General features: G+C 42.6%; 1 protein-coding gene across 3 annotated transcripts in view; it reads left to right on the forward strand.

Annotated features, from left to right (window-relative positions):
* Positions 1–23,010, forward strand: part of scube1 (signal peptide, CUB domain, EGF-like 1) — a 122,219-nt gene extending 99,209 nt beyond the window's left edge. For 2 of the 3 annotated variants that reach the window (XM_039792167.1, XM_039792169.1), the window contains 15 exons: positions 4,559–4,681; positions 7,474–7,590; positions 8,616–8,738; positions 8,946–9,065; positions 12,452–12,550; positions 15,188–15,304; positions 15,484–15,642; positions 15,914–16,117; positions 16,482–16,643; positions 17,354–17,521; positions 18,859–19,020; positions 19,626–19,823; positions 21,027–21,179; positions 21,335–21,414; positions 21,862–23,010. In XM_039792167.1, coding sequence (XP_039648101.1) covers positions 4,559–4,681; positions 7,474–7,590; positions 8,616–8,738; positions 8,946–9,065; positions 12,452–12,550; positions 15,188–15,304; positions 15,484–15,642; positions 15,914–16,117; positions 16,482–16,643; positions 17,354–17,521; positions 18,859–19,020; positions 19,626–19,823; positions 21,027–21,179; positions 21,335–21,414; positions 21,862–22,014 — 2,138 coding nt within the window. In that variant the 3' untranslated portion in view covers positions 22,015–23,010. The remainder of the gene's footprint in view (positions 1–4,558; positions 4,682–7,473; positions 7,591–8,615; positions 8,739–8,945; positions 9,066–12,451; positions 12,551–15,187; positions 15,305–15,483; positions 15,643–15,913; positions 16,118–16,481; positions 16,644–17,353; positions 17,522–18,858; positions 19,021–19,625; positions 19,824–21,026; positions 21,180–21,334; positions 21,415–21,861) is intronic. The other variant, XM_039792168.1, reaches the window with a different exon arrangement.
* The last annotated feature ends 281 nt before the right edge of the window (positions 23,011–23,291 follow it).

Raw genomic sequence — 23,291 nt, forward strand, 5'->3', positions numbered from 1 at the left:
GCTACTGTCAGCGTGTCAACGAAAAGAACAGGAACATCGCCGTGATTGATTTGAATCCTTTGGCAGACGTTGCTGCAGGTTAGACATGAGACAAGGAGTAACTCTGAGAACAACAAAAGAGAGTCCAACGGGAGGAAGGACAAAGAGGAATCAAAGGGGGTTGAAAGTCAAGAGGAGGTAACAGGCAGAGCAGAGAGAAATTATTGTTAAGGAGCTAATCAATCTAAATGCTTCTTTCCCGTTATGACATCACATTTTGGGACGTTAGAGTGTACTTGAACGCCCTTACCTGTCCCGCTCTCCTTTAAAAAAACAACAACCAGAGCCTTGTTTTTCTTCCTGCCAGCCATGGGGAAATCCGTTTTAGCCGAGCCAGATGGAGGGACAATCCCATTTAAAGGCCGCTGACAGGGCACAGCGGGGCATACAGTTTACTAAATTTTTTGCTGCGGCGTGCCGCTAGCTCGTTGTGGATTCCTGCCCCGGCTCCATATTTAGATGAAGAGTTCATTCAGCAGAAGCTCCCTGAGGACACAGAGTGAGAGGATCAGGCGAGGGAGGCCAGAGTCTACCCTGATGGAAAAACACAGTGGCTTAGTTACTGGCTGTTTTATAAGGGCTCCTATCACGCTACACTGAGAGCCATTTAAGAGTGTGTGTTCTCCATCAACAACATGAAATCCAGGAGAGGGTTAACTTCTCCTGCTCCAGATTTCCCACCGTGGTCAGAAAGAACAGGGGAGACACTTTGTTTCTCTCGCTATGCCTCTAGGATCAGTACTCGCTCCAAAGATAATCACCATCACTCTCTCACTCGCTCTACCACGCACTCCCCACACACACACACACACACACACATGCTGGCCCTGCTATTCTCCTAAAGAGATACGCTAGAACGACGCAGACACCAGCAAACAAGTATAAACCTCAGGCCACTTATGTAGGCTACGGTGCGAGGTTCTGCGTAAAGCCACCGCAGAAGCATAAATCCGCTTTAATAGTTTAAATATGTGCAGTGTTAGGATAGCCTCTCAAGCCGGCCCACAACTTTCACTGCACTCATTGTGGCCTGCCACCTACCAGCACTTCATTATTTCAGGGATGCATTACAATAAATCATTGACATGTTCCCTCCTATGCTGAACCTCTCCCAAACAGTGATTGTCCAATCATAGCTTGGCACAGAACTAGGCATGGCAGGCCTGGATTGTTTTGTTGCCGTACCAGCGATACAGTATTGATGGCCAAAGTGCAGAAACCATCATCAGCACATTCAAAGTTTAAAGGGCTTCAGAGTGAAATGTGTTTTAGTGTCGCTGAGAAACGCTGAAAATTGAGAGATGAAAAGTTCTTCCTTTTAATTCCATTCTCTCCCCTTCCCCCGAACCTATACTTTCTCCCTCTCGTCTCGTTTCTCTCCCCCCTTTCCTCCCTCTTCTTCTCCGTCTTGTCTCACCTCCGTCCTCTCCCCCAATCTCTCTCCCTGTCTCGCTCTGTGGTGTCTTGCCGGACTTATTCCCCGGCTCAAGGGCTTAGGTGTTAATCCCTCACAGTTTTCATCACTTAGAGCACCAATCAAAAAGGGCTTAGCCTGTGTAATCTGTCAGACTATTGTCCCCTCTTGCTCCTCCTTTGCTCCTGCTCCTCTCCTCCACCTCCTCCACCTCCACCTTCAGCCACTCCACTTTCCAAATCTTTCCAGCTTGATCTTTTCGGCTTGCCCTTCTCCTATTCTGAAAATGTTGTCCAGAAGATAATGACAAAAAACTTCCACGATCTGGGTAGAGTACAATTGCTATAAATGAGAGATAAGGAGTAGCAAAATGTATTCATAAGCAAAAGCCGCTGACAGACATGATTTTGCAGTTTGGGTTCATCTCAGGGCACCGTAGGCTGGCTGAGGCAGGGCAATGAGTCTGGTTGGAGTTTGTGAAGGCAGATCTTCCAGCAGGTTTGCGGGTTGGCACTGAACATGCTTCCTCGGGGCGATTGCATTTGCCTTATTATTATTATTATTATTATTTTAGAATCTGCGCCTCTGGATGGCTTCAGCACACCTGGGCTAGAGCTCAGGTATCTAGGTTTGAATCCACAGGACAGACACTCACTCTCTCTGCCTGGACCTCAGACCTGTGTGTTTGTTTTACTATGGGACCATATGTCTTAAAACCAAACTTCTGCCAGTTATAGAGTTGTTTTCACTTAGTTTGTAGATCCACAGGCAGGTTCAGGGTGTAAAACATGTTGTAATGGGCTTTTAATGACGCTTCCCTGAATCTTTACAAGTTTCTTCGTCCTTGTGGCCGGGTTAGCTCAGTTGGTGGAGCAGGCGCACATATGTAGGGGTTTACTCCTTGGCGCGGCGGCCGTGTGTTCGGCTCCGACCTGCGGCCCTTTGCTGCATGTCGTTCCCCCTCTCTCTCCCCTTTCAGGTCTTCATCTGTCCTGTGAAAATAAAGGCCTAAAAATGCCCCAAAAAAGTTTATTCGTCCTTTACTTTTCCATTACTTTTAATTGGGACATAAAGTCAAGATCATTAAATGTACTAAACTTATACCAACGGGTAAAAATGGCCAAAATCGAAAAACACAAAAACCCTATTGCATGGGACTAGTATTACAAGGGGACCCCAAAAAAAATTAAAAATAAAGCTAACCTCTTTCCTAGAAAGTGCACTTAAATATTAATCATTTGTTTGCCAAAAATGTTTTGCAACCATAACCAGAAAGAGTTTAACAACGCTTTAGTTGATATGAGCAGATATTGTCAGGAAACATTTGGCAGATACGTTCCGTGACGGCATTGTTAACGACCGACATTAAGAGGTGACAATCGCCCTTTTCATTGGCCATCACCCACCCTCCAAAAGGGAAGGAGCATGAATAGACTTCTCAGTGAAAGTCTGTGTCTCTCCTCTTCCTCTCTCCCAGCAGCTAGACTCCATTAGTTCCAGGTAACTAGCGTGTCATGGGATGAGACAGTGGGATCCCTGTGAACAAGCCCCGAGCTAAAACCTCCGAGGACTGATCCACGCTGCCTGCTGGAGCCCTGTTAAACAAGCCCAACAATAAGTGTACCCGACCAGTGCACACACCATGATGAAACACTGCACCTTAAAAAAAGGACAGAGAAAGAAAAGAAAAAGATGAGTAGAGTCAGCAAAGTCTATTACATGACAACAGAAGTAAATTAAAGTGCCCATATTATGAAAAAAATCTATTTTTCTGGGATTTGGGGTGTAATTTTGTGTCTCTGGTGCGTCCACACGCATATAAACTTTGAAAAAAAACATCCATGGTGTTTTGAGTGAGATATGGTTTCTGAATGTGTCCTGCCTTCAGTCTCCGGGTGACCTGTTCAAAATCTGCACGGCTTTCTACGTCACTAGACGAAACGAGGGGCCTAGGGGGCTAACTGTTAGCATGCTAGCTCGTTGTCAATGGCAAAACACTGTTACAACACACCCGAAATCACCCTAATCTACAAAATAAATTGTATAGAACTACTGACATGTCCCTGTTCTGCAGGTATTCCACGCAAAGTTGGAAGTGTGCCCTCGTTTAGAAGAAGTCTCCCAGCTAATCCTGCCTTGTACAGGCCGAAGTTGGAGAAACAGCCAGCTAGTTCATGTAATCCTTGCCTAGCTACTGAGCATGTGCGAATGACAACAAAGATGATACAGAAGTTGCATGGTCTCACTCTGTAGCTAAAACAGAGACCTGACACAGGGTGAAAAGAGGAGCTGCAGCAATGCACAGTACAACAAAAATATGGTGTTTTTTGAAAATTAAACCATGTAAACCTATCCTTATACAATCTCAAATTACAATTATGAACCTGAAAATGAGCATAATATGGGCACTTTAAGAGTTTGGTGCTCAGCTGAACAGCGCGTCTTTCGGTCTGTATAGCACAAGTTCAATTAGCTAAATAGGGCTGCACGACATGAGGAAAAATATCTAACTGCGATCATTTTGACTGATATTATGATTGTGCTATGATTTAAGATATTGGAGGGAATGATCATTTTTGTATTTTCATTGAAAATTAAATGGAATTTCACTAGCAAGAACCACACCATCAACCAGGTACGTTTGGAACAATTTAATAATGAAAGATGATTGGAATGTGAGGCACGAAGTCGCTTGTAGTCATCACTTGACTTGCCGTTGACTGCGTTGTGGGGAGGCTTCGCTAGGGAATCCGCCATAGTACCCGGGCATGACCGACCTACTTAGGACCTAAAGAAGAGGAGAAAGGATATAAACATACAGTATTTTGCCTTTAACAAATATTAACGCCCCCCTGCGATTTGAATATTGCACTACGAGTCCATATTGCGATTTCGATAAAATTGGGATTCATTGTGCAGCCCTAATGCTAAATGCACAGGGCTATTTCTGAAGAAACTTACCGACAACTTCCACGCCAAACAAATTTGCAATGTGAATCAGTCCGACTCAGGTCAGCGTCCTATTCATGGGTCGAGCTTTGACACTAACTTGTGCTTTCACTGATGGCCCTTCTGTTTTCCATTCTTTTTAACTTCTCAACCCAGACATCGACGAATGCCAGGAGAACAACGGGGGCTGCGATCACTTCTGCCGGAACACAGTGGGATCCTTCGAATGCAGCTGCCAGAAAGGCCACAAACTGCTCACTGATGAACGGACATGCGAAGGTCAGTGGCTGCGGTGGTCAATCGCTCCGATTCTCACTGTCATCAGTGCTGCTGTCAGGCTCAGGGTGTCACCCAGCACTCGGGTCTAAATACACATAGAGGCAATCATCGTGAATGTTGAATCCCTGTGGTTTCACCTGCCAAAACTGAAAGTGTCATCTTTGTTCATGATCACGCAAATCAACCGCATTAAAGATTGAATGATGAAAGCAAAAAAATTAAAACAAACAAGGGAACCAAATGGAAGTAAATTAGTTGGCAGACAAATTGCATCCATCACGATATTATCACAGTTGAATCATGGGATGGGTACCGGTATGTGTGTTTAGCAATTTTGAAATATTGACATTTTAAATTTCATTTTAAATCTCATAGACCATTTAAGACCATGCTATAAATTGGTACTTTTACTTGCATTGTCTGAATTGAGTGGCTAAAAGTCTCTGCTTCTGTGCATGAACTAAAATTATTGATAGTGTGAGAAATACATACAGAAGCATCCTTTGGACTGTGGACTTGTGGATTCCATTAGATGCAGGCGGGCATCAGGAGAAGGCTGGTGAATTAGTGTAATGATCATTCACACATATAAAAAGGCCCTATCTTGGCTAAAAGTATCAGGGCAGGGAAATGTCTATGTGAATGGGAAACTGGAGTCTTAGAGCAAGTTTGCGTCTGTGCGAGAGTCAGATGAGAAAACCAATTAGATCTCTAGGGATTCAATTCAATTCAATTTTATTTATAGAATCAAATCATAACATAAGTTATCTCGAGACACTTTACAGATAGAGTAGGTCTAGACCACACTCTATAATTTACAAAGCCCCAACAATTCCAACAGTTCCAGTAATTCCCTCAAGAGCAAGCAGTGCGACAGTGGCGAGGAAAAACTCCCTCTTGGGAAGAAACCTCGGACAGACCCAGGCTCTTGGTAGGCGGTGTCTGACGAGCCGGTTGGGGGTGTGATGAACAGTATCCAGGCATACACTAGGTCCTGCAGGACACGAGTCTAGAGAAAATATACACTTTCCATCAGGTTTGTGCAGCTATGCTAGGCTAACGTCCCAGTGGACCGACTGGACTCACAGGAGACAAATAACAATTTCCAAAAATGTCGGGGCCGTTCCTTCCTGCTGTAGTGTGAAAATTTGAATGTGAGTAAATCCATTGCCCATTGTAAATGCGTAAACGTTTAAATGCGTAAATGAGATAAGGTCAAGCCTGCACACTCATATAATCTACAGTGTGTTGCAGCTGGGTGTGTAGTGTACACGCGAAGTCTCCTTGAGATCAGCGGTTATGTTTGTACGACTAAAGGCGGATTCCTGGTTTCAAGTCGCAGCAAGCGAGACGGGGAGAGCAGACAAACATAAAATGATTTTTATCAACATCAAAACACCGAGGTGCTTCAGTCCCAGGCCCAAAACCACCAAGTGTGTACGCTTCGGCGCTGCGTTTGGATTCTTTAATGTGCTGTTGAGTGTTGTTCGCCACATCATAGTGGCGGTGCCTATTTCTGACACACCTTTGCCACTGTAGCATGCCAGCCAATAGCTGCCAGGTTTATCCCATCAGCTGACATCCAGACTGTTCAGCTTCAAACATGAACTTCAAATGAAATATAATGTTTAATGTGTCAGCTCTTTCTGTGCCCTTGAGCTTTTCCAGAGAAAATAGCTCCCGGTGATACACTACATGCCAGTGTTAGAGCATTTGCCAGAACTGGCTAAGGAGCCAAAGCAGAAAGATTAATCGTTTGCCATAGTTGCATAAGCAATTCCCACAAGGTTATTCCTTCTATTCTAAAAGTTTAGATAGGCAGAGCGATAGAGTGTTGTCAGCAGTTAGATAAAAAAAAAAAAAACGCCCCATCAAGACCGAAGGAAAACACATCAGCCAAACCAGAAACGAGGTTTATTTTATATATGCTCCCGGATCAGTTTATGTAAACCCTGCTTGTGAGCTAGCTCCAAACAGGCAAGTTATTACCTAAGCCCTCACATGAGCAGTTCCCTGGAATATTTACGGAGCCAACATCCAGGCCTTAACAACTTCCTCCACATGACAAACTCCATTATAACATGTCGTATTTTTAGCCCCTGTAAAGCCCTGCGGAACAGCCTGAAATAAACCAGGTGAGCTTGAAACGCTGACCTCCATTCCTGATAGGTTAATAACATTTGGTGCTGGACAAGTATACATAAACACATGCGAAGGCAGGCGTGCACGTACACACACACAAACATACACACACACACACACACACACACACACACACACACACACAGATTGACGTAACGGTGAATGTGAGCCGTCTCGACGTTAGTCCAGTGAAGTTTTTCCGGATTGCTTTATTAGAATGAGCTCTTGTCCTAGTTTGGTGTGGAACTCGTATTTGTTGACTATACTGTCCACTGTTATTAATGGGATGGCCTCGTTAGTCCGCGGTGTGCAGCCTGTGTTTGTCCATAAATGAGTCATTAAGATTACAATATCTGTGAACCACTCGTCCCGCTGACCTTTGCTTCCACCGATGCAGTGGAACAGAACCCGTGTTCTCTCGTTTGACTGATTTAAAGGGGACACACTGTGATATAATGTCCCGCAATTCAACCCACACCGCACTGTGAGTGAATGAACACAAACAGCAAATGAAGCCTGGCTTGATTAGTCACTGATGATAATGTGTCTCGCAGTCACTGTCTCCATTTCCTGTTCTCAAACTCTTTGCATTTCATAGAGCTGCAGTATTTCTCAGCAGTTATGTACTGTATCTCTTTGGTCTCCCTCAGACATCGACGAGTGCTCCTTTGAGAGAACCTGCGACCACACCTGCGTCAACTACCCTGGCAGCTTTGAGTGCCTGTGCAAAAAGGGCTACATCCTGTACGGCCTCACTCACTGTGGAGGTGAGAGCATGAGAGAGAGCATGGGAGAGCATGAGAGAAACACCTGAAACCGCAAACGGGCCTGGACCTAGCTGTTTGACACAGCCAAAGTGTGTGTGTGTGTGTGTGTGTGTGTGTGTGTGTGTGTGTGTGTGTGTGTGTGTGTGTGTGTGTGTGTGTGTGTGTGTGTGTGTGTGTGTGTGTGTGTGTGTGTGTGTGTGTGTGCATGCGTCTGAAAGGCAAAGGCTTTTCAGGGTGTGAAGGTGAGGGTCGCTGAGCGTGTGCAGACGGCTGCTGCTGAAAGCTCCCTCACACCTCAGTTCCTCTGAATAACTTCTCCCTGAGCTTTCTGTGTGTGTGTGTGCGTGTGTGTGTGTGTGTGTGTGTGTGTGTGTGTGTGTGTGTGTGTGTGTGTGTGTGTGTGTGTGTGCGTGTGTGTGTGCGCGTGTGTACGCTGTCACACACCTGTAGCTCAGTACAGTTCTGACTGTCCTGCTGTTCCACCGACTGACAATCACAGCTGCAGGAGCAGGATGTATCGGTTTCAGCAGATACATACGCTCAGTGGCCAGTTTATTAGGTACTGCTCAGTAAAACACATGCAGTTCTAAATAATAAACCATGAATAAAAATAAAATAAAAAATAAAACATTTCTATAATATGGCAATTTAGAAAATGTTTCACTTGAGTGCATGTGCCGAACACTGCCACGGGAGATTTTAAACAGCTATCACAGTAGACCGTGGCTCAGGTGGTAGAGCAAGAGGTCGGTGGTTCGATCCCCGAAGTGTCCTCGGGCAAGACCCTGAACCCCGAATTGCTCCCGATGCTGCGCCATCAGTGTGTGAGTGTTTATCTGATGAGCAGGTGGCACCTTGTACGGTACATTTTCTCAATGTATCAAATGATGTTCAGTAAATGTATGTGGATGTTTGTTTGTAATGAACTATAGAATGTCCACTGTTGTATGTCTTATAATTGTAATTATAATGTTTTATATTTCATACACACACTGGCTATAATACTGTCTGTGGTTGTGTCTCAGACATTGATGAGTGCAGCATCAGTAACGGGAGCTGTGAGAACGGCTGCATAAACACCCAGGGAGGCTACGAGTGTGTGTGTCCACCTGGGCAGAAACTCCACTGGAACAAGAAAGATTGCATCGGTAAGCGCCGTGTGTGTGTGTGTGTCCGTGTGTGTGTGTGTGTGTCCGTGTGTGTGTCCGTGTGTGTCCGCTTTTGAGTTTCTCCACATGAGGTGTGGTGGATTCCTCGCAGCAGGCCTGAACACAAGTGTACGTGTGTGTGTGTGTGTGTGTGTGTGTGTGTGTCCAGGTGGTTGTCATGGTGATGTGACTATGTGTGTTCCTCAGAGGCAGTGAAGTGTCTGCCCAATGGGAAGCCAGCACCCCGAGCCCAGCTGACGTGCAACAAGAGTGGAGGGGCAGAGGTCTGCTCGCTCTCCTGCCCCTCCAACGCCCTCTTCCTTGCAGGTAAACACACACACACACACATACACACACACACACACACACACACACCGCTAAACAAAACACAGTGAATATAAAATTTATTTTTCTCACACGGCTTTCCTATTTTCCATATGCATTCCTATTTACAGATTTACAGTATGAACTAGGGGTGGTACGGTTCATGAAAAAACATCCAAACCGTACAGTTCGCTTGTCTCGGTTCGGAACGTGTGTGTGTAGCGCGGTTCGTCAATACACTTCTAATGTGCACAAACCACTTACTGCTGTTGTGCCCTCTTTCAACACCTATGTTAAAACGCTTACCGGAAATGACGAGCGGGATGAGCGTGACAAACGCAACACATGGCAGATGATTGGACGAACGCGTCACGTGGGGCTGGCTGCTCTCGAATTTCAAAACAGACTCTAATGGCGTCTCGTTGTGAATACGATCTCATATTTAGAAAATAGTTCAGCGAAACGTGTTTCTGAAAACATTTTAAGCGAGAAATAGACCATGCAAGTTGCTGAATCTGTCTTCATTTCAGATCGACAAAGGTCAGTTTAAAAGATTTTCGTCAGATTTTGAGTGGCGGCGAGCCGAACGCTCCTCAACGGTGGTGTGTGGAGTGTTGCAGGTCACGTCACCTGTATTTTTGTAAGAGCTACACTGAAGTTGTTAGTTTGATAAATGCAAGTTATTTCAATTGTTATTCTGTAATATTTCAGTCTTCATGTGCTAAAAAAGGGCACATATGTTCCTGTAAATGGTGATACACACTCATTTTTTTGCCAAATAAATGAAAAGCTTGTTGAAATCATCATTGTCTTCCCTCTTGCTGTATCAAAATCTCACCTCGCTCTCCTCAGAGATGGTCCCAATAATGTGCTTAAAGTCAAATTCCGTTTGTGCATGATTACAAGATAGAACTATGTTTTAATACTGTGTCCTAAATTGTGGATAATTAAGCTATATATCATATGCTGAAGTATATTTCTGGAGTGTTAAAGATTAAAGAAAAAATAACAACAAGAACCGTACAGAACCGAAAACCGTGACCCTGAAACCGTGATACGAACCGAACCGTGGGTTTTGTGAACCGTACCACCCCTAGTATGAACCATAAAGTGTTGCTGACAAAACAAAACATGGAGTTTTAGTGTTGATATTAGAATAATTATTTAAGTTAATAAGTTAAGGAAGAATACCGAACATTTGCGAGTTAGAGCTTTAGAAAGCAGCCTTGTCATTCATTAGTAGTACAACATGCCAAACTGCAGCTAGTGGCATGGCACAAGGGATGGCAATTTATTTGGTCACTTTGGTAAATCACTTTGCTACTGTTGGATGGATTGCCATGACATTTTTTAGTTGATGAATCCTGCTGGCTTTGGTGACCCCCACCCCCCAAGATAAAATACTGGATGAGCACAAACTTCAGGGATTCATGGTTCCCACGATGAGTCCTGTGGACTTTGGTGATCCCTGGCTCCTTCTTCTAGTGCCACCATGAGGTTGACATTTTATGGTTGTTTATGAAATATCTCAACAACTTGTGGCTGGATTGTGATGAAATATGCTACAGAAATTCATGGTCCCCAGAGGACGAATACATTTGATCCCCTGACTTTAATCTAGCACCATCATCAGGTCAAAATTGCAATTGCCTAATACTTTGGTTTATGACCAAATAACTGCAAAACTAATGACATCCCCATCAGCCTCAGCTGCACTTTGTGTTTACTGCTAATTATCATATGCTAACCCTAGATGGTGAACATGGTAAACAAACCTGCTAAGAGTCACTGTAAATGTGAGCTTATTTTTTTCAAATTCTTTTTTATGGCAGGCTTCACAACCCCACTTTCCACCTTAAATGTGCTTTTATCTTCTGTACCTAACAATTAAACAATCTAATCTAAACAATTAAAATAACTGAAAGTATTGTGAGGTGCCTATTGCGCTGTGCAGAGTTTAAAGTGCAGGGTTCAAAGTGACATCTTCAAGTTGCTTGTTCTTTCCAACCTATGGTCTACAGCTCATAATAATATGTGGCAAGGAAGGGCATAATTATTAGGGATTATTTGGCCTTTTTCTGTGTCCTGGCTGGGATATACAGTACTACAGAGGGCCTATGAAGGTGTTATTACCGTAATTATAAATTTGGTTGTTGTGACCTTTTTTTCTGTGTTTCATGTTCATTCATTTTCATTTGGGGATGGGTTAGATATACATATGTGTCAGTTTGTGTTTTGTCTGGAAGTGGTCTGGGTATAAAGAAGATTATTATAGACCAAAAAAATTAGAGAGAAAGTGGGAAACATGGGAAACATTTTCTTTGTGGAATTGCTCTTTATTTATGTAAATAGAAATATACTGTAATTTATATTGTGAAAAAAGTCACAGTTGGTGACCCAGCAAATGGAACTAAAACACTCTAAAATTAGCCTTACTGCCGGATGTATAGTTTCAGCGGCCATGTTGCACACGCTGCTTCCCTCTGGTGGCGACAGCTCGCTGTCACAGCTTTCTGTACCATCCTTTCCTCTCGATGCCACTGATGCTTGATGAAGGCGCTCACACTCTTTGGTGCTGTATTGGTTGATCGTCAGGGGGCTCTCCACTCAGAATGATGTGTTTTTCACTCTGCGTAGTTTTCTTGGCTTCTCCCGTCCCAGCACTTTGGCTGGCACCCCGGTCTATCCTCCTGCGATAGTACTTAACACACATCTGTAAATCGATTACATTCTTTCATCATGCCTTTTTTTCCCAGAGCGAGGCCTTGGCTCCATTTAACTTGGCCACCATGGTGTGAGAATGATGGATAGCTCTCAGGCATGAAGTGAAATATTTGTTTTTCTGTCTTTTTGGAGTGCCGCTTAATTTTCGGGGGCGAGAGCCATGTAAATTCCTGTGGCTTAATGCAGCTGGGGTTCTTATTTAATCATCTCGCTTTTATGACCTCCGAAGGCTTCATCGCTCATTTCTTACTTGAAATGCGTCTTTGTGCGTGTGTGTGCATCAAGACAGGATTCATAGATTTTTCATTTGCGCTTTCATTTCTCAATAGGGGTTCATGGTGAAATGGCAGCGGAGTTTTCTCTGGGCTGTCAGTCACGTTTCTAAATACAGGAGGAGAGTAAGGTCATACAGCATTTATAAAATTCTTCTTAATCCTCAGAAGTGGACGTGGCCCAGCCCACCGCCAAGTGAAACACACATGCTTCCATACCATACCTTAAAACTAAAACTAAATACTTCCTAACCTCTCATTATCATGTCTGATATCTCTATTCTCACTGTAGTCAACTGTGTGTGTGTGTGTGTGTGTGTGTGTGTGTGTGTGTGTGTGTGTGTGTGTGTGTGTGTGTGTGTGTGTGTGTGTGTGTGTGTGTTTTCCTAACAGACTCAGAGAACAGCTACACACTGAGCTGCGGAGTGCCTGTCCAGCCTGGGAAAGCTCCTCAGAAGAGGAATGCCACCACTGCATTACCTACATGTGCCGGTACAGTAGGCCTGAGAAAAAACTGTTACTAACACTCCAAATATGATTATCTTAAGCATATATCTGATTATTAATACATTAGGACGGTGATTACCAACCAGGGACACTTGTACCCCAGGGCGTACTTCTGCTAGTGCCAGGCAGAGCCGTATAGAGAGTTTGGCCAACTCAAATCATGGGCGCCATATTGGATACCATCGTCAGATGACTCTACAGTGTAACCCTATGGGGCGAATATGCTATCTATAAATAAATCGCTTATTTTCACCATAAACAGGCACATACATGTTATTATCAACGTTTGTCAATGTGTAAAAGGCCCTTACGGAAATTTTCCTTCTATATCGTAAATGGGCCTCTAAAAAATACCCATCGTAGTGAGTGACCAAGTCGCCTAATAAGTCTCTGAGCAATGTTTACCTTTCTTTCAGTGTTTACCCCTATGGTTGGTTTATACCTTAAAATAATGGCCAGGATCTCCAGGAAAAGGCACGATATGTGTGTCTCCATTTCAAACATCACTGCAGGTTGACTGCTTTAAGCAGCAGTGGTTGATTATAGGCGACAATACTGTTGTGGTTAGCTTGCTGAAACTCTACTGCCGAAGTTGCTGGCTGGCTTGGCAACGTTAGCTAATTTCCGCTAGCATTCGTACAGGCTAACTATAGCCAGTTAGCTTTGTGTGTAACGTTACAAAAACCCACCCATCTCGTAGGAGCGAAGCTTAATATTTCATTCAATAAAATTATGGTAGAAAAGGAGCACTAACGGCAGGTCTTATGTTGACAAGGTGGACGCAGAAATAGGAAACTCTGAAGCCAGTTGTAATATTTACCAAGCAGGCTAGGCTAACGCTGTTGCGCTAACGTTAGCAAATGTCAGTGTCGCGTTAGCTGGCTGTCTAAACTTGTGAAAAGCCAAACAACATCCCCGTCCAAGCTGTGTTTCACTTTCCGTCCAATATTATTATAAACACCTGGACTCAGTCGAGACCAAAAGCCGTATTTGGCAAGACCAGTGGCAGAGACTGAGACAAGTCCAAGTCCAAATACCAGCGAGTCCGAAGCAAGTCCGAGACCATAAAAAAAACGTCCGGTACTACAGCCCTGAACGTTATCACGCTAGCAATAGCTAATAACTTTGTAGTAACTGAGGCAAAGTTATGTATTAATAATATTTGGTGATCTGAATCAACATAAATGACATGCCTGCGTGGTCACAGTATATTACATCTGAGTTACAGATGACAATTGAAGTCAGACTAGCATAAATTCAAGTCATGACTATGGCAAGATCACAAGCATTTAGGTACATGGAGTGATAGCGAAAAAGCTAACGCTAGCATAAGGCATGGCTAACTTCAAATTTCATTCATTTCTAAGCAGTGTTAGAACTTTTTTGACAGTATGGTACATATTAACGATGGTTTTACTATATTTGTCCTATGTAATTTGTTATCATAAGTCGAAGAGAGAAATTGACATTTACCTAACACAATAATGAGTAGTCATTTGCCCTCCAGTTTGCTCTTTTCACCTTCAGCTCCCATACTTTTCGCCTTTTTGGTTCACAGGGGAACTTGTGAACACCCAACAGTTGGGCATTTTTTCAGTGATTCATGTCATTTTAAAAAAAAAATTATTAAATGTTTCCACTATTCCCTGCATGTCATTGGGAATCAGATGAATGTTGGTATCCAACATGGAGTCCTAAAAACACGTGACCACCTCAGAACCAAACGCATAACGGGATAGCTCAGAACATTCGATTCCCTAGTTGGCCAAACTCTCTCTAATATATGGCTCTGGTACCAGGAGGGTACTTGGAAAGATTGTGGAGCAGCTCAACTAATGTGAAAAAATTTAAATTATGATTTGATTAGAAGAATATGTAATTTGTAACAGTTGCACAGGACAATAGAACACAGGACACAATACTTTTAAACTGGTAGCTAAAAGTAATGCATTATCGTCTGAAATGGTTAGCTAAAAGTATTGAAAAAATTGTAGGATTAAAAAGCTAAAAGTATTGCATGCGGCTAAAACAGTTTGAATAGTAAGCTAAAACTACTGACTTAACACTTCAAATAGTAAGCTAAAACTACTGACTTAACAGTTTAAATAGTTAGCTAAAACAACAGACTAAATTGTTTAAATAGTTAGCTAAAGCTACTGACTAAATAAATGGCTAAAACTACTGACTAAATAGTTTAAATAGTTAGTTAAAACAGCAGACTAAACTTTTTAAAAAGTTAGCTAAAGCTACTGACTAAATAGTTGGCTAAAACTACTGACTAAACACTTCAAATAGTTGGCTAAAACTACTGACCAAACAGTTTAAATAATTAGCTAAAAGTAATGGATAAACTGTTGACACATTCAGCTTAATTACCAATAAGTAGTAGAACGATTACTTACCAAACCAGCCTTAGTGTTGACAGTTCAGTTATATGAAATAATTAACAATATCCACTTTTATATAATTAATAGTGTTATACATTTGGAACATAAATTAAATATAGTTACTTTCAAAAAGACCAAACTCAGATTAAGGGGGCAGATAATGTACTCTTTACACACCTGTGGTTTCTATCGTGATTAACAGTGTTGTGTTTCTCTCTGCTGTGAATGAATAAAGACACACTGGCCCCACCCATCAAACAGAAGGCCAGGTTCAAGATCAAAGACGCCAAGTGTCACCTGAGGCCCCGCAACAAGGAGAAACACAGAGATTCATCCAAGCAGAATCTGCAAGGTAAAGACATTGTACTGGATTAGCAAGTGTTTAGGAAGCCACTAGCATTTATAATCTATATTTTAAACTGAAAGTCTGCACTTATCTTTAGTGCTTCATTACAACGCATTATAATCTTCTACCTCATGACTCTTCCTCTCCTCCTCCCCATACTTCACCTCTGTATTTTCACCTGGAAGGAGGCCAGTTCCCCTGTACCGACGACTGCCAGGTAACTTTTGTCAACCTCAAGTGCGATTCGTCTAAGAAGCGCAGACGAGGACGCAAATCTCCTTCCAAAGAGGTTTCCCACATCACAGCTGAGTTTGAGATGGAGATGAAGGAGGAAGAAGCTTCAGGTGAGATGTTCTGCCTTACCTGTTTTGTCGAACTCCAACTGGAATGAAATGGTAAACATTCATACAGTGCAAAGAGAATTTACAAATAATGCATGCATACCTTACAGAAGAGTATGTAGGCTTTCAAAACTGGAAATACCAAATCAGTCCCAAAAATTGCTATACTTCTTGTGGTACCAAACCATATACAGAATACAATTTGATGTACATAAACAAGCATTTAGAAAGAAAATATTTCATATTTTGATGAACACTCATTTTTCTACCTCAGACACGTGTAATGTGGACTGCGTGCGGGAAAAGATGAAGCAGAAGCTGCAGAGCACCATGCGGACGCTCAGGAAGTCCATCAACAAACAGCAGTTTTACATCCAGTTCTTTGGGACGGAGTACGAGGTGGCCCAGAAACCGTCCAGGGTACCAGAGGGAGCCGAGGCTTGCAGCACGGGCCAAGTCCTCCGAGATGGAAAGTGTGGTTAGTACGGAGTTTTACTAATTGGTCCGTTGGTGTCATGATGTTGCTTCCCTGTTTTTGATGAGGAAGATCAACATGAGACACAGAAAGTACCCACCTGGGGCTCCTTGGTATCTCACCTGGTAGAGCGTGGGCCCCACGTATTAAAGCAACATTAGAGAACTTTTCCCGTTGCTTTAAGGCGCAGTCCTTATTACAGCCCAGGGTTCGAATCCGATCTGGGGCCCTTTGCTGCATGTCTTCCCCATCTCTCTCCCCCTTTCCTCTCTACAGCTGTCCTATCAATTAAAGGCCAAAATGCCCCCCAAAAAAATTAATAAAATTATAATCTTCAGAAAGTATCCACCTGTGTCTTCCTCCTCAGTGAGCTGTGGTGCGGGGACGTTCTACAGCGGGGAGCAGGAGCAGTGTGTCCAGTGTCCTCCCGGTACCTACCAAGACATGGTGGGTCAGCTGTCCTGTGAGCCATGTCCCAGCACTGAAGGACAGGGCATCGTTGGCGCCAAGAACGTGTCTCAATGTGGAGGTAAGTCACCATCCCGTCATTACAGTCTTGCATCCTTGCTCCAACAGTACTGAAACAATTGCATTGTATTAATATTCCAAATGTATTAATCATGTTAACACACAGGCACTGGTCCATTAGAGCAGTGGTTCTCAACCTGGGGGTTTGGACCCCCAAGGGGGTCGGCAGATCATTTCTTGGGGTCGCCAGATGGTTGGGGAGAAAAAAAAAGAAATAACATATTTTAGACTGAGGAATGGTTATTACATTATTAAGTATTAATCAGGGCATTCACAATAATCACTCAAAATCATTCATCTTTGTCATTGCTGAAAATTGGGACATTTTAATTTTCCTTGGGCTAAAAGTGCAACAGTAGTGCTGCAGGTAAAATAAGTCTTCTCTACATTGGTGACATACAGGTACATATTACATGCATGTATAATGTGTGTTGGGTTGGCTCCACCTAGTGGCCATTCATGCAATGTGAATCTGACCGACAGCCACAGGAGAGCGACACAGACCAGAAGTGTGTTCAGTTACTGTGCTCTTTGTGGAGAGTGGAGATTAGAAAGATGTTTACCAATGGATCCTACACTGAGAAACACTCTTACATTGTGTAATCAGTATCCAACTTCAAACAGTGTCTTAGAGAGACAAAACGCTACATATACATTAAGAGGATCACAGAGATCATAAAGACAGGTGATTTTCTTCTGTCCTTCCCTCAGGTCAGTGTACAGCAGGTCACTTCTCTGCTGACGGGTTCCGTCCATGCCAGCCCTGTGCGCTGGGTTCCTACCAGCCAGAACCTGGCCGAGTCCTCTGCTTCCCCTGTGGAGGAGGTCTCATGACCAAGTATGAAGGATCAGTGTCCTTCAGGGACTGTGAGGCCAAAGGTGAGGCTTTGTGTCTCTGTGTCAGATAGTGTGCATCTCTATATTATGTCTACTGTTTTTCTGTTGATACAGTACTTTGGTTACTACGCACACCATCTCAAAAGCACTGTGGCAGCCAAAATGCATTTACATGTATTTGAGGGGAGCTATAGTCAGAGATATGCTTTTATTTTGTATCTTCAATGTAGATGCCAGTTTGCAAATATTTTTCTCTAGCACTTTGAAGAATGTATGGCTTTAACTAAAATGCCTCAACAACTATTGAAAGGATTACCGTGAAATTTGGTACACACATCCATGTCCCCCTCAGGATGAATTGTAATATCTTTTGTGATGCTCTCACATTTCATCTAGCACAGGGGTCTTCAACGTTTTTTTAAGCCAAGGACCCTTTAACTGAAAGAGAGCAGGGACCCCCCAATTGTATAAAATTAACCTGGGCCTACAATTACCTGTAGGGCAGCCTAAAGCCTTTATAGATACCTTTTTTTGCATACAATACAAGCACATTGAATCATTTTAATTAACTGTGGATGGTCTTAGTGACTACCTTACCTATGGGCCAGTAAGCGTATTATGAAATAATATCAAATAAAATATGTAATAATATGTTGGATTTATGTTAGGCCAATTTGGTGGCCCCCCTGCAGTAACTCTGAGGACCCCCTAGGGGCCCTGGAACCCCTGTTGACAATCTATCTCTGATCTAGCACCATCATTAGGTCAGGTGTGATGTCATTCCCAGCTCTGAAAGTTAAATAGATATCTGGTAGATGGCAGTAACACACAGCGGTACACAGCCCACACATTATTCATGACATTACTCAGACTATAAGGTCTGCGTTTAAAAAAAAAACACCGGGAAATCTGCGCAAACCCAACCTGAATCAAGCCCTTGAGAAAATTTGAGAAATTATAGCTCAGCCATAACCTGACGGATAGGGTCGGGTCCAATCGGATTAGGGCTGAAAATTCAAGCTCTACTGTAGACTCTAAGGCTTGTTTAATATTCTATAGGTTGGTCGACTTCCGTGTAATTGGAGCTTTTTATGTTATCTGCCACTTTAAAACTGCGTATGTTAATGCTGGCATTTGCAAAGACATAAGCCATTTGTCAGCAGTTTCATTGTTAATGCTGTCATAAAGTAGTGTTCAGATATTTATGAGATGGCAATTTGCACATGTAGATGATAAAGTCATCTGTACAGGGTTTAGTTCTCTGTTTATATGCCTGCTTTGTAATCAGGAATAATATCACAGCTGTGTGATGTATCTTGTAGATGGCCTGCTGTTTATTCTCATACATTTTATACTGACTGCCTCCTGTTCCTCCTCAGTGCACTGTGCTCCTGGACACTACTACAACTCCAGCACCCATCGCTGTATCCGCTGCCCAGCAAGAACCTACCAGTCTGAGTTTGGGCAGAACTACTGTATCACTTGCCCGGGGAACACCACCACTGACTTTGACGGTGCCACCAACGTGTCTCACTGCAAAAGTAATGTTGTTTAACACACACACACACACACACACACACACACACACACACACACACATATATATATATATATATATATACACACACATAAGTCATCTGAGGTAGACTGACCACAAGCTCTGAGGTTGTGAAACAAAAGTTTCTGCTCCTGTAGAAGCCACAATTATTTTTTTTTTTAAATCAACCTTGTATCAAGAAAAACACGTTTTATTCGCAATTTCATGGAGAAATACTACACTACCCGCAATCCTAAGCGCAACAGCGGCATCTCTAATTGGTGGAGCTCGCTTTAACCATGGAAATGTTTACCGCGCCTGTGAACCCGCGAGCGGCTGTCACCGAAGTCTATGATCGTTTCTGTACACAGTCTTGTACCTTTGCCTTTTTTGACGTTTTCAAAATGTTTTTTTGTGCCGAATCAAATGTTTTATGGTCACAATTCCTTTCGTAGCTGGTTGGCTTGGTTCCAGGCTTAAAACTTTATATACAGGCATAAAATGAAACGTCAACGGAGAGATGGAAAATCACTTCGGGAACCAGAGCCGTTCAAAACCGTTGAGCTCTATTGAAAGGAGTTATGTTTGTTTCTATTATTCTGCCCTCAGACCAGCTGTGTGGAGGCGAGCTGGGAGAATACACAGGCTACATTGAGTCTCCTAACTACCCTGGAGATTACCCATCCAACGTGGACTGCGTCTGGACCATCAACCCACCACACAAGAGGCGGATTCTCATCGTGGTACCAGAGATCTTCCTCCCCATCGAGGATGAGTGCGGCGACGTGCTGGTCATGAGGAAGAGTGGTATACAGATATTTTGTATTTTTACCAGTTGATCAGACAGATTCATGGTCTTTATGTTGGTAGTCTGCAAAACTCAAAATGCAACCGTTAATGTCCATTGCCAGCCAAAGGGTTGGCACTTGTACTGTGTTTCCCTGTGTGGTTTTGCTTGAATGTTATGTGTACATCAATGAGGTATTTATTTCTCTGTTTCACAATAAGCCTCTTTTACACATGATTAATCATGCAAGAATGACACGCATGATGCCCTTACCATAAACACACACAAATTCTTCTTCAGTGGCAAAATAGATTATTAGATTAGATTAGATTAGATTAGATTAGATTAGATTGGATTTCATTTGACATGTCACAAGTGCATAGCAACGAAATGTAGTTGCGTCCAACCAGAAGTGCTTTAAGCAGTGATTGAATAACATATGTGTGTATGGATGGGGATTGTGGCTTTGTATTGATATTGATACCGTTTTAGAGACTGCTTAACTATCCGAGTCTTTACCGATAGCATTATCGATACTTTTCTATTATATAAATTTTTTTGAAAGTTTTTCAAAAATGATAATGTCTTAACATAAATAAAAACATATTATTAGCAAAAAATAAATCAGACTATTTGTGAAAAAATCCATTGATGATAGGCTTACTGGCCTATAGGTAAGGTAGTCACTAAGGTAGCCATCCACAGATAGAGTTATCCCTAAGGAGTCACTTTGCCACATGTTTGTTTAATATTAAAACATGATTTATAAAATCATGGCAACAAATATTATTCTACTAGCTTAGTATTCTTTGCACAAAAAAGGTATGTTTAAAGGCTTTAGGCAACCCTACACGTTATTGTAGGCCCTGGTTAGTATGCAACTTCATTTTATACAATATATGTAGTAGGGGGCCCTTAGTTGATTGACAGAACTGTTTGGACCATTTCCAGTTTCTACAACATGAGGTTTTTCTGCATTGAGCTCTTTTAATACTTTAAGTACATTTTCATGAGGATGGCTACATCATTTTTTTCCTTAAGTTTAACTTTCAATGCAGGACTTTTACTTGTAACAAGAGTATTTTTACAGTGTGGTATATCTGAATACTTCTTCCTAACTGCCACCTTATCTCCTGATACATACCAGATGATGAACTATATGTCTATAAAACCTTAAGGATGTGGAAAAGTACTATTGTGACATGTTTGTCCTCTTCCTCCAGCCCTTCCCACATCCATTACCACCTATGAGACGTGTCAGACCTATGAGCGGCCCATCGCCTTCACCTCTCGCTCTCGCAAGCTCTGGATTCAGTTTAAGTCCAACGAGGGCAACAGTGGCAAAGGGTTCCAAGTTCCATACGTCACCTATGACGGTGAGTTGAGAGGCTGCCGTGAGTGGCTTCCTAATCATTCAAATATGATCAGTTTACTTGTGAATCATGGGATTATTTATTGTTACTGATTTTTCTATTGCCACCTACCGTCACTCTATATACTCTGTGATGTGTGGTTCCCTGTCCTGTTCCAGAGGACTACCAGCAGCTGATAGAGGACATAGTGCGAGATGGCAGGCTCTACGCTTCTGAGAACCACCAGGAGATACTAAAGGTATTCATCAGTCTTAGATTCTGATTGAATGACATTAACAGGGCCCCAGACCCCCTCTGAGATTCACTCTTAAACCTCTTTCTCTCTCTCTCTCTCTCTCCCTCTCCCCCCACCCCCACACACACACACACACACACACAAACACACATCCCTAGTCACTACACTTTGCACTAACCTTCATTTGCCCTTTGCACATACTGTATTCTTTTTGCATTCTGCACGCCGTCCATTCATGTCTGTATTTATTGTTTATTTCTTATTAATGTTAAATCTTTGTTTGTGTATGTATGCACCATTCACCAAGGCAAATTCCACGTTGGTGTAACTTTCTGTGGCAATAAACCCTTTTCTGATTTTTTTAATTAATAACACAAAATAAAGGTTGAAAAAATCCTCCCCTCCTATGATTGGTCCGTGACACTATTTGTCCATGTGTCCTCCCTACAGGACAAGAAGCTGATAAAGGCCCTGTTCGACGTGCTGGCCCATCCCCAGAACTACTTCAGGTACACGGCACAGGAGTCCAAAGAGATGTTCCCTCGCTCCTTCATCAAGCTGCTGCGCTCCAAAGTCACCAGGTTCCTAAGGCCGTACAAATAGACGGGGCCTCTCCATTGTCCTGTTAAATCCAGCAACCTAAATGTAACCCCCCCCCCCTCCGCTTTGTCTACTTCTAAGTTTTTGGATCCGTTTTATGACTACACATTTTTCCTCAATCCTCACATGCTGCCTTTCCTCCTCTTTGACCCCTTTAAGTAGTAACACATCACTAACTGACACCCTTCCCTCTAGCTACTGCAGCTTTCTTTTTCTGTAAGGTTTGACCGATATGGGTTTTTGCAGGCCAGTATTAATATTTTTATAACAAAGCAGAAGATGCCTGATATATATTGTGTGTATATATTGTTTCCTTAAATTTGACCATTTAATACCAAACACGTATGGAGTATTGAGGGTTTTTCCTCAGTTTGGTACGGTAAGATTAAGCAGCTCCTTAAGGCAGGGTGGCCCTGCATGCCAGTGAAGGTGCAATATCTGCAATACTGGTGGTGCATGTTCTAATTGAATATTGAATACTGAATTGAGTATTTACATATGGACTTAGACTCAGCATAGCAAACCTTCACATCCTTTGTCTGAGGTTGGTTTCAGTAACAAGCAGTGGTGGAATGTAACTAAGTACATTTACTCAAGTACTGTACACACACACACACACACACACACACACACACACACACACACACACACACACACACACACACACACACAGGGGAGGAGACACAGGGAAAGACAGACAGGGAAACAAACAGGAAACACAGGGGAATCCAGAGGTCACAGACTGGGCTGTGACAGCTTTACCTAAGTCTTTTCTTTTCATGCCATTTTCTACTTCTACTCCGCTACATTTCAGAGAGAAATGTTGTACTTTTTACTCCACTACATTCATCTGACAGCTTTAGTTGCTAGTTAAGACACAAGTTAACACATTAAGATTTATTATAAATGAAACTACCCAACAATATACAGGCCTACAAGTCCAGCTGAAATGATTAGACCATTAAACACTTAGTTGACTGACAGAACTGTTTGGATCGTTTCCACTTTCTCAAATGGGAGGATTTTTCTGCATTAAGTACTTTTACTTTTAATACTTGAAGTATATTTTCCTGATGATACTTACATACTTTTACTTAAGTAACATTTTCGATGCAGCACTTTTACTTGTAACAGAGTACTTTCACTTGTATTAGTACTTTTACTTAAGTAAAGGATCTGAGAACTTCTTCCACCACTGGTGACAAGCATCACGTTATTAATTGTTGTCACTGATGAGAACAACATGAGCACAAAGTTAAAGCAGCTGAAAGGAAACCTGG

This window comes from Perca fluviatilis, chromosome 23 (genome assembly GCF_010015445.1).
Source record: "Perca fluviatilis chromosome 23, GENO_Pfluv_1.0, whole genome shotgun sequence".
Classification (NCBI taxonomy): domain Eukaryota; kingdom Metazoa; phylum Chordata; class Actinopteri; order Perciformes; family Percidae; genus Perca; species Perca fluviatilis.